We start from the raw sequence: 14,100 nt of genomic DNA, 5'->3' as shown, positions 1-14,100 counted from the left end.
TTAAGGGCTTTATTTGAATTACTTAATTTCTTAATTTAATCACCCCCTCCCAAATTTAGTGAAGTGAGTACATTGTTTCCATTGTAATGATGAAGAAACCAAAGCACAGATTGGCCACAGACCTTGCCCAAAGCCACACCGCTGGAGGGCCGGCGGTATGAACCAGTCAGTTCCACTCCAGGGCCTGTGCTCTAAATCACTGGTCCCCAACTTTTTGGCACCAGGTACCGGTTTCATGGAAGACAATTCTTCCACGGGGTGGGGGCAAATGGTTTCAGGATGAAGCTGTTCTACCTCAGATCATCAGTCATTAGCTAGAATCTCATAAGGAGCGGGCAACCTAGATCCCTCACGTGTGCAGTTCACAGTAGGGTTGGTGCTCCTATGAGAATCGAACGCCTCGGTTGGTCTGACAGGAGGCGGAGCTCAGGCGGTTATACTGTCAGCTGCTCATCCCCTGCTGTGCAGCCCAGTTTCACAGGCTATGGACCCCTACTGGCCCACATCCGGGGGGTTGGGAACCCCTTCTATAAGTGACCTCAACCAGGCGCAGGCAACAGGCCAGGACACTGAGGCTGTCCGAGGTCAGACAGTGAATATCTGCCCATGGAGTCGGAGGCCGGGGATAGATTAAAGAAGCCACTTCTGGCTGGAAGGGGCCGGGGGTGTGGGTGGGGGGCTCGGGTCTTGCTGGCTGAGGATTGCTGTTTAGAGTAGGTAGGCATAGGGACACTTGAGCTGTCAGGAGAGCTGGAGCTGTACTCTACAAAGGGCCAATGGCTTATACATACATATGGTAAAGTGCACATTTGTTGAGAGAAACCTTAAAATATTTGTTTTGATCACTTCTAGAATCTCTGCCATGAAACAAATAATTAACTAGAGAAAACCTTGAAGAAACGAATCTACGAACTTCTCTATTTCTGTGGTGGCATTTAGAAAAGCATAATTTGTAACACAAAATCAGGATGCCAAAGTTTTCTTATAGGTTCGGTCATATTTTTGTTTACTTTTCATGCAATAAATATGAAATTCTAATTTTCTTTTATTCTAAAACTACTCATTTTCTCTCTCCACTTTTATATAAATATTTTCTTTAGCTTTTCCTCAATTCAAATTTTAATCTTTTTTTTTTTTTTTTTGTCATTTTTGTAGATAGAATTCTCCTTATTGATCTCTTCCTTGAGCACTTAAAACACTTGACCAGGGGCCGGGCACGGTGGCTCACGCCTGTAATCCAGCACTTTGGGAGGCCGAGGTGGGCGGATCACCTGAGATCAGGAGTTTGAGACCAGTCTGGCCAACGTGGTAAAAACCCCATCTCTACTAAAAATACAAAAATTAGCTGAGTGTAGTGGTTCGTGCCTGTAGCCCCAGCTACAAAGGAGGCTGAGGTGGGAGAATCACTTGAACCTGGGAGGCAGAGGTTGCAGTGAGCCAAGATTACACCACTGTACTCCAGTCTGGGTGACAGAGTGAGACTCCGTCTCAAAAAAAGAGAAAACAAAAAACAAAAAAAACCACTTGACCAATAATTTGCCTTTCAATTTCCATCTCCTTCTATCTCTGATGAATGAATTCAGCGATCTGCTCATTCAATGGATATGTGTGAGGTGCCTGCTTTGGAAGTTACTTTTTCGTTTTTTATTGAATTACATTGTTTTCTGCTTTGTTGAAACTTGTATTAATCCACATCTACATTCTAGTATTCTATTCTATTTCTTTGTTGTTGGGTATAGTCAACAAAATACATTGGCTCTGCAAACCACTTTTGCCTTTCATTTTTGTCTCTGCAGTTCCTGAAACACTTGAATAAAATCTTCTTGTCATAGCCTCCATTAACACTTGCTGCTTTTCCAGGTTACTTCTTGGAATTTTCTAAAAGATTCCTAGTTCAAAGATGAGAGCTGAGTAAAAACAGATTTTTCCAGTAGGTTACAGGGATGTTGAGATTCCAAGCCCTGAGGCAGCCAAGCTACCATGGCCTGCCCAGCAATCTTCGTGGTGTCGGGAGACACTGTGGGGAGAGACGCTACCATTCTCCTGGGCTGCCTATAAGTCACAGAGGTTGAGAAACACTGCTGTGGGGGACAGGAGAGAGGCATGGGCACACAGGGGAAGGATGCAGCAGCCCTCGCTGGGGCACCAGGTGCACTCTGGGTGGACACCCCCTCTTACTGAGGTTTACCTGGTGGAGGTCTCTCTTCATTTTTTTCTGCTGCAGCTGGCCCAGCTTAGAAGCCCTCTCAGCCTCTTTACTAAGGAGCTGCAATTGCTGTTCTTTCTGCCCCACATCTTCCAAGAGCTTCTCCATCCTGGATGTTTTCATGAAGTGCAGCTGCTCCTGGGTGAGAGCTTCCTGGGTCACTCTATGTTCTAACTCCTTCAGCAGTTGAGCCTGTGGCAGGAAAACGCCAAAAGAAAGGAGGAGGCAGGGAGCCTTTCTTCCCAGCAGAAGTGGGGAGACGTTGGACAGCATGATAACCATCCCCTCCTTTGGGGCTCAGGGACACAACTACATGGTGTATTCCTGGACTCTAGAAAACGTGGCCCAGTGATTCAGTCCTGCGCTAGCAAGAGCACCAGGATCTACCCTAGCCTGGCATTTACACTGTGAGCCCTGCAGTGACAGAGGGAAGCAGAACAGACACCAAAAGCCAGGCACACGATCACGCCACTGTACAGCAGTGCCAGGGCAAACAATTTGGTCTTTTAATACCCAGATTTGATAATATGTATGTTAGCTTACTAACCAGATAATCATATCTAGCACAAACAACATTTACATTGTTGTGGAGCCTTTGTCAGGAGGTAGCCGTGGAAGCGTTTAACACCAAAGAGACGGGGCCATGCCATACACGCAATGGGTGAGGAAAGGAGGTTCTGATTTAGGCTCTGTTTTCACTTCCAAAAATCTGGGGAAGTCAGATTCTAGATGGTTAAAGGAGGATTAGTGTAGAAATAATTTGGTTCTGTTCCAAAGTTTTTCTAATAAGTATTATCCTAAGTACTAGATGGTCAATCCTTAATCATAAGGATCAATCCTTAATCATAATATTATTGTTCATATCTGTATGATGACGTTACAGTTTATCATGCAGCTCATGATAACTCATATGAGTTACCATAATTAACTCATCTGATGCAGAATCATGGAAGAATTAGGGTCTAAGATGAACAAATTAAATTTCATGCTTTAAATATGCCTAGCTTTCCCAGGCTGTAACTTCAACTCAACTGTTCTCACTCTAAACCTACAGTCCCCCTGCTTCATTCATGCCCAGAGGGTTGGCACAGTTAGGACATGCTTAGGCTTAGAGTGCCTTTATTTTGGTGCCAGCCCCTGTCGCGCAGCAGTAACTTCTGAAAGTGAGACATGGTATGGATCACTGGGACGGGACAGAGTCTCGTGCGGGGATGACACTGCAGGCTGGACCACACTCTGCTTGCGGAGGATTGTTGTCAAGTGGAAGCGTGCTTGCCCCATGAAAGCCTGTGTTCAAGGCAGAGGCTGAGATCACAGGATCCCAGGACAGCCTCTAGCAAAAAGATCCTCAGAGAAATGGACACACACACACACACACACACACACACGTATGTGATAATGATCTTGCTTATGAGTAGTATTTTCTCATCTTAGCCACATACGAGTAAGAACAATAGCCTTTTGGCCACCGCCCTTGGTTTCTGGGCTGGAGAGGAGGGAGGAGAAGGGAAGCCCAGGTCCAGGCTCTCTTTTCCTGGTTGTACCATCTGTGTGGCTTCAGGCTGTGGTGCTCTGGTGACTGCTCCTGGCAGCCACAGCACCAAGTCTGGTGGCCATGTTCAGCTTTGCAGAGTGAACTGCCAAGGGAACTAGGAAGAGGCTCTGAGGCTCGGATACCTGGCTGTCCTGCTGCTTCCACATCCTCGCACTGTCGGCCTGAGCCCTGGCCAGGGCCTGCCTGAGAGCCAGGATCTGCTGACGAAATAAACTCACTTCTCGCTCTGCCATCAGCTTGATGCGCAAACACTCTTTTTTACTTTGAATAGATTCCTGTAAACATCCCAAACACAGTAAGATAGGAAATAGGTTTCCTTTCCAGATTTTTAGTTTCAAAAGCAGTATCTAAACCACTTTCCCATCCATTCTTCTTTCAAACTTCTGGTAGAAAGGAGCTCCTGCTAGTCACTGCTTCCACGATTTTATTTTATTTTATTATTTATTTGTTTAGAGATGGAGTCTTGCTCTGTCAACCCAGCCTGGAGTACAGTGGTACAATCTTGGCTCACTGCAACCTCTACCTCCCAGGTTCAAGCAATTCTCCTGCCTCAGCCTCCTGAGTAGCTGAGACTACAGGTGCCTGCCACCACACCCAGCTAATTTTTTTTGTATTTTTAGTAGAGATTGGGTTTCATCATGTTGGCCAGGCTGCTCTCAAACTCCTGACCTCAGGTGATCCACCCACCTTGGTCTCTCAAGGTGCTGGGATTATAGGCATGAGCCACCATGCCCAGCCCACTTCCATGATTTTAATTCAGAAGAGGGTAACATATCAGAGTAAATACTTTCAGAAACAGGATGTGAAAGTTTCCAAATAGCCATCAATATGCACTTTGGATTCAATTTGCCTTAAAGCAGATTTCTCACTTATTATTTTGTGACTTCATTTTCCTCAGATAATCATGTATGAAACCCAAAGATACGCAGTCTTTTGACAAAGCAGCCTCAAGCCCTTGGTGAAGCCTTTCCTCCATCTTTTCACACCCTTCCCTTATGCTAAATTCTCTGATCTGTTCTTTCTTGCCCCCTTTGCTTCTGCCCCCTTTCTATTTCTCCTGAAGTTCTCACACGGCCTGTTCCCAGGAAAAATCGCCAACTGTCAGATCCTTCAGGATGGCTGACCCTGCCACCTGACACCACTGCCACTCATAGCTACAGTGACACCATGGCAGCTGCAGCCATAGAGGCTTGGGATCAGCCATCCTGGGGACTGTCTGGACCTCCCCCACCAGAGCTCACCTTCTCTGCCCTGCTCAGCTGGGCCTGGAAGCGCGCCTGCTGCACAGCCAGCCTCCAGTGGCCCAGGCTCCTCACTTTGCACACCAGTGTGGCCAGGCTGCAGTTGTCCTGCTCCAAGGCCCATAGCTGTTCCTGCTAAGAAGGCTCATTTTCAGAAAAGTCTGCCCCCAACATTTTCATAGGAAGGGCACAAACCCTAACATCAGAAACATGCCTTCCAGAAGATGACACAATTGTGTAGTGCGTCCTCGTGTCCCCTTTAAAATGCCTGATGCAATGCTTTCTCAGGGAAATCAGGCTGGAATGCTAATGGGGTGAATGGTGGGGTCAGATGTTAGAATGAAACACTGATAGCCCATTGCTAAATGAAATCACATACTTTGGCTGGGTTTTCTTTCATTCCTTCATCAGGGCTGGCAGAGCCCCATTTTTTCTTTAGGTCCTTCATATTGTCAATCCCTTCTGTTCTCACTTCACCGATGAGCTCACACACTTTCTGGATCAAATTAAGCTGATTCTCATCCAGCTTCTCCTGCAAATTGCAGACTCAAGTCAAGGAAGTAAAATGGATTTGGGTAGTGTGAAGGGCAGTTGAAGAAAAGCCATTCTGCCTTCTACAACTTAACTTTTGTAAGTAATTTCACATTAAGATGTCACCTACTCAGACAATTATTCTGACATGTACTATAAGGAAGTCACAGTAGCGGCCCCCTGAGTGCTGTCTTTTATCCACAGGGCTTCATCATCGGGACACCAGCACATCTTAGACTGTGCCTTCCTTGTCAACACCAAGGCAGGCTGAGCCAGGAGGACAGTGGAGGCTCACAGGTAGAAAACCTGCTGAGCAAACTGCCCCTGGTAAGAGTTACTTGGGAAGCTGAACCAAAGATTTTTGCTGCTATGTTGACTCACGGCAGAATGTGACCAGACAAGACACTGTAGTTGAGCCACTCCTGAGGAGCTCTGTTAAATATAGATAAAGTGGAGGAGGGAGTCCAGCCGACTGCCTTCCTATTTAGGATCTAACAGAAACCTCATTAGGAAATATTCTGTTCTGAATGGCTTACAGCTAAATGCCTTGTGAGGAAACAGCTTGATCAATGGTAAGTACAACTGAAGACCCAGTGCTAGGGACTGAATTGTGTCTTCCCCAGATTCATATGTTGAAACCCTAACCAGCACTGTGACAGTATCTAGAGACAGGATCTTTAGGAGGTAATTAAGATTAAACTGAGGACATAAGGGGGAGGCCCTATTGCAATAAGACTGTGGCCTTATAGGAAGAGGGAGAGAGACCTTTCTTTTTCTCCATCTCTGCCATGTGAGGGCACAGTGAGAAGGCAGCCACCTGCGAGCCAGGAAGCAGGCCCTCAGCCAGAAGCAGACTACACTGGCGCCCTGATCTCAGACTTCCGGCTTCCAGAACTGTGAGAAATAGACTTTCTGTTGTTTAAGCTGTGCAGCCTATCATATTTTGTTATGGCAGCCTGAGCAGACTAAGACACCCAGTGTCTTTGGGGTGAGAGGTAGGGTAGGGGTGTCCTCCAACTTCTAAACCACTTCCCTAGAGAGGAAGGCAGGAGGAGGGTGCCCAGCTGGGAGCCATGGAAGGAAGCCTGGCTCTGGCCACACAGCAGAAGCTTTAGCAACTTCATGGGATGCTGGAATATAACAGGGATTCCCTACTGTAGGAGGCTTGGTGGAACCACTTCAGCCTGGGAAACAGAGAGAATCCACTTTTTAACTAGGAATTTGGCAGAAGCTAAAAGGAACTTAGGACATTTCTCAACAATCTCACACCTGAAAGATGGCTTAGCAAACTCCAGCTGTCACTGTCTGCCCATTCCTCTCTTGCAACACCAGACCCAATACATTTTGGGTTTGATCCTTTAATACGTGTAATCATTTACACTGCAGGTAAGAAGAAATTCTCAGGCCGGGCGCGGTGGCTCAAGCCTGTAATCCCAGCACTTTGGGAGGCCGAGACAGGCGGATCACGAGGTCAGGAGATCGAGACCATCCTGGCTAACATGGTGAAACCCCGTTTCTACTAAAAAAATACAAAAAAAAAACTAGCCGGGCGAGGTGGCGGGCGCCTGTAGTCCCAGCTACTCGGGAGGCTGAGGCCGGAGAATGGCGTGAACCCGGGAGGCGGAGCTTGCAGTGAGCTGAGATCCGGCCACTGCACTCCAGCCTGGGCGACAGAGCGAGACTCCGTCTCAAAAAAAAAAAAAAAAAAAAAAAAAAAAAAAAAAAAAAAAAAAAAAAAGAAGAAATTCTCGCTGGAATGACCAGGCCAAGGTGAGCACCGGTGGAAGCTCCTGTTAACCTAATAACCCTGGGGGCCACTCTGCAATCCCTGGGGAGAGATGCAAGGACCCAAATGGGGCTGGCTTTGGGGTGTATCCGATAGCAGGGAAGGGGACAGGTTTGGGGGAAGCTGTGGACTTGCAGGTGGTAGGTTGTACTGAAATTCACACCGGCGAGTCAGCTGGACCAGTCTCCCTGATGGCCCATTTTAGGCGTGGGGCATCTATCTTACGGCTGCGCAAACATCAGATGAAAGCGATTGGCTTCCACAATGCTGCGGGTGCACGCGCACCCCATCACTTCTCTTCTGCCATGGATCTTTGCTGACAGGTCAGCAGCTTGCTGACATTGAATGTGAGAGTAAAGCTGGCAGGCATTTTGAGGGTTTGAAAAAATTCTGGAAGCTGATTCAAATTCTGAATGTGCCCAGGGAGTTCTCCAGAGGCACCTGCTGCTACCTACATAAGGTCTGGCCTGGCCCAGGCACTGTACTCTGGAAAGTCACACTAACAGATAAAATGGTGGTAGAAACTGGGGAGGTGGGGAATTTGGAGCAGCAGAACACTTTCTCCTCCCAACAGCAATCAGACAGTGCCAGTGGCGACCGTCAATAGAGGGGAAAAGAGAGACTTCTCTATTATCCCCAAATTCAGTGTCTATCATGGTTAATGACAACCCATTGCTGACTCTCTTTCTGCAGTGAAAGCTTAGAGCTAGAAAATTCTTAGGGCCTAAGAATCTCTTGTTCCCACAAAGCCCATTATTCTGTCATCGATCCCTGGGTGTGCAGCCACCGTGGGAATCCGTTACACTCGGCTCCCCAATGGGTGGCCCAGATGTTCGACACAGGACACTTACTTTCATGTGTAAACAGGTCTGAAACAAAGCTCGGACTGATGCCTCATATTCTTCTTGGACTTCTTTTCTCATCTGCTTCTTGAGATTCAGATTCACCTCTTCCAAGTCTGTGAGTTGGGCTCTCAGAGCGGTGATTTCCATGATCATATCATGACTGAGCTCTGCAACCTAGAAGCAAGAGAAAATGTGTGTGTGTGTGTGTGTGTGTGTGTGTGTGACAGAGAAACAATTTAGGAGTTTCAAACTGCTCCTACAAAATAGTTTCTTATAGATCAGTATTGAATCTCACTTCTATTTTAAACCTAATGAAGCGAGTGAACATTCTGCTGCATAAATGTGGGCAGAAGAATTTAAGGACAACTCAAAGGTCCCAGAACAGTGCCAGACACTGGTTGGTGAAGAAGTGACCCCAGAAAAGCTAGTATGTAGGCCCTTTTCAGTTAGAGAAAAATACTTCAACTGTCTTGGCCTCCATCTCCAAACTGGCCTCCCCTTGACACCTCAGCCCAAACATCCTTTTTCTTTTTTGGAAGGCACTTTATTCTATTTATTTATTTATTTATTTATTTATTTATGAGATGGAGTTTTGCCCTTGTTGCCCAGGCTGGAGTGCAGTGGCGTGATCTTGGCTCACCGCAACCTCCACCTCCCGGGCTCAAGCGATGCTCCTGCCTCAGCCTCCTGAGTAGCTGGGATTACAGGCATGCACCAGCACACCTGGCTAATTTTGTATTTTTAGTAGAGATGGGGTTTCTCCATGTTGGTCAGGTTGGTCTTGAACTTCTGACCTCAGGTGATTTACCCGCCTCGGCCTCCCAAAGTGCTGGGATTATAGGCATGAGTCGCCGCGCCCGGCCTGGAATGCACCTTAAGTGGCATCAAAAGAAAACAAACAACAACAACAAAACTCCCCAAAGTAACAACAAAAACAGAACAAAACAAACAAAACAAAGCCAGTACAAAATAACAAAAGTGACCAAAAAACTCAAGGGGAAAAAAATGCACCCTAAGGAGGGTTGCTTGCCAAAAGTGAAAGCACACTCCTTGGTGTTCCTGCAGTGGACCTTCACTGACGGGACTTCCACAGGTGACACAAGCAAATGACACTCAGGTGTCCCACAGCTGGCTAACCCTGAGAGTGTGGATGTGAGAAATGGAGAAGAGAACCTTTTTAACAGGAAATGACCTACCTGGCCAGCACTGTCTTCAGGCGGACCCTGGCCTCTTCGTGCAGCATCTAATTCCTGAGCAGGAGAAAGCGGTACACAACCAAACTCAGACATTTCGTCTTCCAACCACAGCTCAGGTCAGCACAGCGCGTTCCAGACACTTCCTATTTGTGTTAATGGAGCCCCATTTTGAGAACCTTAGGCTGTGCCTGGAGCTGAGACTGTATGTGTTGCTCCACTATACTTCAGGATGCTTAACACAGCCTCAGAAGACAACACCGACTTCCAGGTACCCACACTGATGCCAAGAACTGAGTAATGGGGATAGGCCAAAATGAGGGTGGCTCCAAGGCTCATTATTTGACATTTTAATACTTCATCTGGTGTTTTGGCTAGTCTTTTAGACTTCCGAACTTTTCGAAGGTATAAAGTAAAATCACACTAAACCTCTGATGCCATCTACCTTCACAATAGTGGGCAGCCCAGGGCAGGTGGACTGACTCTTCCATCCCACCAGTGGGCTCATATGTTAAGGAAGTCTCCCAGTGAGACTGACCCATGACATCCATCCTGAAGGGAGAGTTTACTTAAGGATCCTGGCTTCTTTCCCAGACCAGGAACAGCACACCCCGCCTTGTGTTTGCCAAGGGTGGAAAGGTCAGCTATGCACCTTCCCCTGCAGGGCCAGCCCCTTTGTTGCTCACCTTTTGTATTTCCCCGCTGGACACCTCCAAAGCACATAACCTAGTGTGGGCAACTGAGAATACCAGAGCCCAAGGGAATGAGCCAATGAGAAGAGAGATTTGAGGGTACCATTCACCCTCAATTCTGGCATAAGAACCACTAGATGCACCCCAACCCTCTCAGTTTTACTTTTCTCTTCTGAGTGCCTCCTGAGCCTTCTAGCCCACGTCCATTCCCCACTGCAGTTCTCGTCTCTCTGGGAGCCTACTTGCTCTTTCTGGCTGAGCCTCTGCCTAGCGTGATGCAACACATGCTCATAGCACGTGGAGTAGGTCTCAAAGTTGCTGTGTTCTCTTGCCATCACATCACAACCCAGGGAAAGGAGGCAGGCCTCAAGGTGATCTTTCCTGAAAGTGATCTGAAAGGAAAGAGGCATTCATTATTCACAGCCACTCCAGCAGGGCAGCCTCACCATGCCAGGGCCCCAGGCACTCTTTGCCTTGGCTCACAGACCCACTTTTGTTTCTCCTCTGTATCCAACCATGGGCTATAGCCTTGCAAGCCTCTCTTTCAGGTCGGCTTTGAACATTTGCAGGGACACGAGGACAATGGAAGCCCACATAACATGTGGTGAAACACTGAAAGGTTATAAATCAAACTAACAAACTATCAGATGAAATGTTTAATTCTCCTACCTTGAAAAACAGACCTGAAAACTGACCTGGAAAGCCAAATTTGAATTTATTATTCCTGGACTACTGTTTGTTTGTTTGTTTGTTTGTTTTTTAGATGGGGTCTTGCTCTGTCGCCCAGGCTGGAGGGCAGTGGCGCGATCTCAGCTCACTGCAGACTTGGCCTCCCAAGTTCAAGCAATTCTCCCACCTTAGCCTTCCAAGTAGCTGGGATTATAGGGGTGCCCACCACCATGCCCAGCTAATTTTTGTATTTTTAGTAGAGACGGGGTTTCACCATGTTGGCCAGGCCGGTCTCAAACTCCTGACCCCAGGTGATCCACCCACCTCGGCCTCCCAAAATGCTGGGATTATAGGTGTGAGCCACTGCGCCCAGTCGACTACTCTCAGTTCTGTGCTGAAGTAGGGACACATGGCGAGAGCTGGTCCCCAACCTATAGTTTACTGTGTGGCCCCCTTCTCTTCCCAGCTCTCGCCTCACGTCATGCTGTGGGGTCTTCACATGCCTGTAAGCGGACGTCCTAACCCGCATGTCCAAACTCCATCCACACTCCCAGTTGCTCCTTGGTCACTTCCAGGCCAGGAGTGTGCACGCTAGTGATGAGGTCCATTCTCACTCTGGGGAAGGTGATCCAGGGAAGATGCCCATTCAGGCCATGGACTCAGGGAATTCCAGGTCCCAGGTACTTGGAGCATGGTCTAAAATGAAGGTGAGGGCTCTGAGCGGACATGTCCCTGTGGCCCAGGGGATTTCTTACCTTGTGAGGAAGGTCATAGCTGGAGAAAGGCCAGAGAGGGGCCCTCTGCTATATGGGGTATCTGGCAGGGGCTTCTCTTGCTCTAGTCTAAGGGCCACACAGCTCATTCTCTAGGCAATTCCACTCACTCCCTTTCTCCAGGAGGTTGGGCCTGCTTTTTGAAGAGTTGGCAATTAAGGAACAGCCCAACTTTCCAAGGCAGGCTTAGATTTAGGTTCTGGAGAGAAATGGGAGCTAATATTTGGAAGGTAGGACAGACTTACCCAACTAGGACCTGCATATCTATGCGAGTGTGTTTGTCCCTCTGTGCATCCGTGAGTGTGTCTCTGTGTGTGTATCTATCTGCAGGGATGGGGGGTGAGAAAGTTTATGGGGCCAAGTCTAGGACCCAGCCTACACTCTAACGTGAATTTTATCTGTGACACTTCTGGGGTCAGGCCAGCTCCTGCTCCCTGGCCATCTGCCATTGATGCCAGCCCTGTGCACTCGGCCTTCTGGAAGCAGCACATGAAGCAGCCGTTGTGGCTTCCGTGGGCTCAGGCTTCTCTGGGCTCTCAGGGCAATTTATTTCCTAAAACCTGCTCTGCAACTTACCCTGCCTCCCTGGGACTACAGGCATGTGCCACCACACCCGGCTAATTTTTGCATTTTTAGTAGAGACGGGTTTCACCATGTTGGCCAGGCTGGTCTTGAACTCCTGGCCTCAAGTGACCTGCCCACCTTGGCCTCCCAAGGCGTGAGCCATCGCATCCGGCCAGAATTTCCTTTCTTTGTAAGGTGAGTCACAAATTTTTTCCATCCTTTTTTCTGATATGTCCCACCCTAACCACTTCCTTGTCTCAAGGATGGGAAACTACTTCACTCACTCAGAGTATCCAGTATCATGTTTGTTTATGATTGAAAGCTTAAACTAATACATGTAAGTCATCAAGTTCTGAGGAAAAATGTATCCCCAACCAAGCTTGTGAATTCTCTACCTCATAAGAACTGAGATGTGTATTAGAAAATAATGGAGAACATCTGAAGAACTTGGAAAAATGTAAGTTTGGAGAAGGCATTTTAAAAAATGAAGTACGTTTTGTCAAGTCAAATTTCTTCAAATGGTTGAGTTTCACAGGAAACTGGATTCACAGTTACCTAAAAGCACTTGTTAACACTCCTCAAAACTCTGTTACAGTCAAATATCCATGTCTACTCTCTTATCCTGTCTTTTCAGTGGGTTGATTTGATTTAGCAAGGCACTTCCTGACAAGAATAAACATGTTTCAAAACGCAAGGACTGTGTATATGTGTGTGTGCATGTATTAAATGTATATTATTATTTAATATAATATATGGAGTTGTTATGGATTCGAATATTTTTTCTGGAAGGACACACACAGATTGCTGAAGCTGGCTTCCTTTGCAGAGAGGAAGCTGGAGATGGTGGCATGGGGATGGGTGAAAATGATACCTTTCTGTGCTATTGGCTTTTTTTCATATGCTACATTTTAATGTTTTCTAGGTAACAGCATTACAGGCTATTTTGGTTCTCCTCACTTAGGCTTTTCATACTAACAAATCAACAACAGAATATGTTGCTAAAAATCAACTCATTCATAAACTCTAAGGTTACTTTAAAAAATTGACCAAATTTGAAATTTGCCAACATATATATTCTAATGACTCAGATCTTTACTAGAAATCAATTTTTTCCCAAAATTAAAAACTAGTGATTATAGCTGGGCATGGTGGCTTACACCTGTAATCCCAGCACTTTAGTAGGCCAAGGCAGGTGGATCATCTGAGGTCAGGAGTTCGAGACCAGTCTGGCCAACTTGGTGAAACCCCGTCTCTAGTAAAAACACACAAAAATTAGCAGGGTGTGGTGGCACACGCCTGTGGTCCCAGCTACTCAGGAGGCTGAGGCAGGAGAATCGCTTGAACCTGGGAGGCAGAGGTTGCAGTGAGCCGAGATCGTGCCAGTATACTCAAGACTGGAAGACTCTGTCTCAAAAATAAATAAATAAATAAATAAAGGAAAAAACCAAACAACTGACAATTGCTCTGTTTTGGGCTTAGCCTCAGTATTCATATAATCATTCTTAGGGAATAAGGGAAGCATTCGGAGAGCAGTTAAATGAGAAAGTTTTCCTTGTTTGGGATGATGTTATAAAAACCAACAGAATGACTAATTCTCAATACATACCTCTACTCCATCATCCTGATAATTCTGCATTAATCTCTGTCTAAATTTTTCAACTATTTGTGGTCTTGAGACTGAAAAGTTTTCTTTCATGACTTCGTGTTTCCAGAGATCTAGGGGGAAAAACATGCCGGCACTAGTATCACAAAACATTGTGCTGTCATTGATGGCTGTAAAATGGCGACTCTGAGACAGAACACGGGACACAATAAGCTGTTTCCAAACTCAGCTGCCCCTTGATACATGCAGGGGCCTGGGAATTGTTTCCAGGAACACCCTCGGATCCTGAATCCATGCATATTCAAGTCCTGCCGTCAGCCCTGGGGAACTCGTGGATACAAATATCTGCCCTCTGCACACATGGTTTTCACATCCCGAACGCTGTATTTTCTATCCTTGTCTGTTCGAAAAAAATCTGTGTATCAGTGGACCTGCACAGTTC

The 14,100-nt window shown here is 46.7% G+C and overlaps 1 protein-coding gene across 12 annotated transcripts in view; it reads right to left on the bottom strand.

The window, feature by feature from the left end:
* The window catches only part of LOC101018786 (coiled-coil domain-containing protein 162), a 36,022-nt gene that overhangs the window by 9,637 nt on the left and 12,285 nt on the right, over positions 1-14,100 (bottom strand). For 9 of the 12 annotated variants that reach the window (XR_002521832.2, XR_002521833.2, XR_002521834.2 and 6 more), the window contains 8 exons: positions 13,662-13,771; positions 10,292-10,441; positions 9,361-9,414; positions 8,171-8,338; positions 5,382-5,534; positions 5,003-5,137; positions 3,884-4,036; positions 2,189-2,398 (listed from right to left, as the gene is read on the bottom strand). Coding sequence is in view for 7 of the 12 variants with exons in the window: in XM_021938016.2 (XP_021793708.2) it covers positions 2,189-2,398; positions 3,884-4,036; positions 5,003-5,137; positions 5,382-5,534; positions 8,171-8,338; positions 9,361-9,414; positions 10,292-10,441; positions 13,662-13,771 (1,133 nt within the window). In the remaining 5 variants the exon portion in view is untranslated. The remainder of the gene's footprint in view (positions 1-2,188; positions 2,399-3,883; positions 4,037-5,002; positions 5,138-5,381; positions 5,535-8,170; positions 8,339-9,360; positions 9,415-10,291; positions 10,442-13,661; positions 13,772-14,100) is intronic. The other 3 variants (XM_021938017.2, XM_021938020.2, XM_021938021.2) reach the window with 3 other exon arrangements.

This window comes from Papio anubis, chromosome 6 (genome assembly GCF_008728515.1).
Source record: "Papio anubis isolate 15944 chromosome 6, Panubis1.0, whole genome shotgun sequence".
Classification (NCBI taxonomy): domain Eukaryota; kingdom Metazoa; phylum Chordata; class Mammalia; order Primates; family Cercopithecidae; genus Papio; species Papio anubis.
The sequence above is the reverse complement of the archived record's forward strand: the minus strand, read 5'-3'. Positions and strand labels throughout refer to the sequence as shown.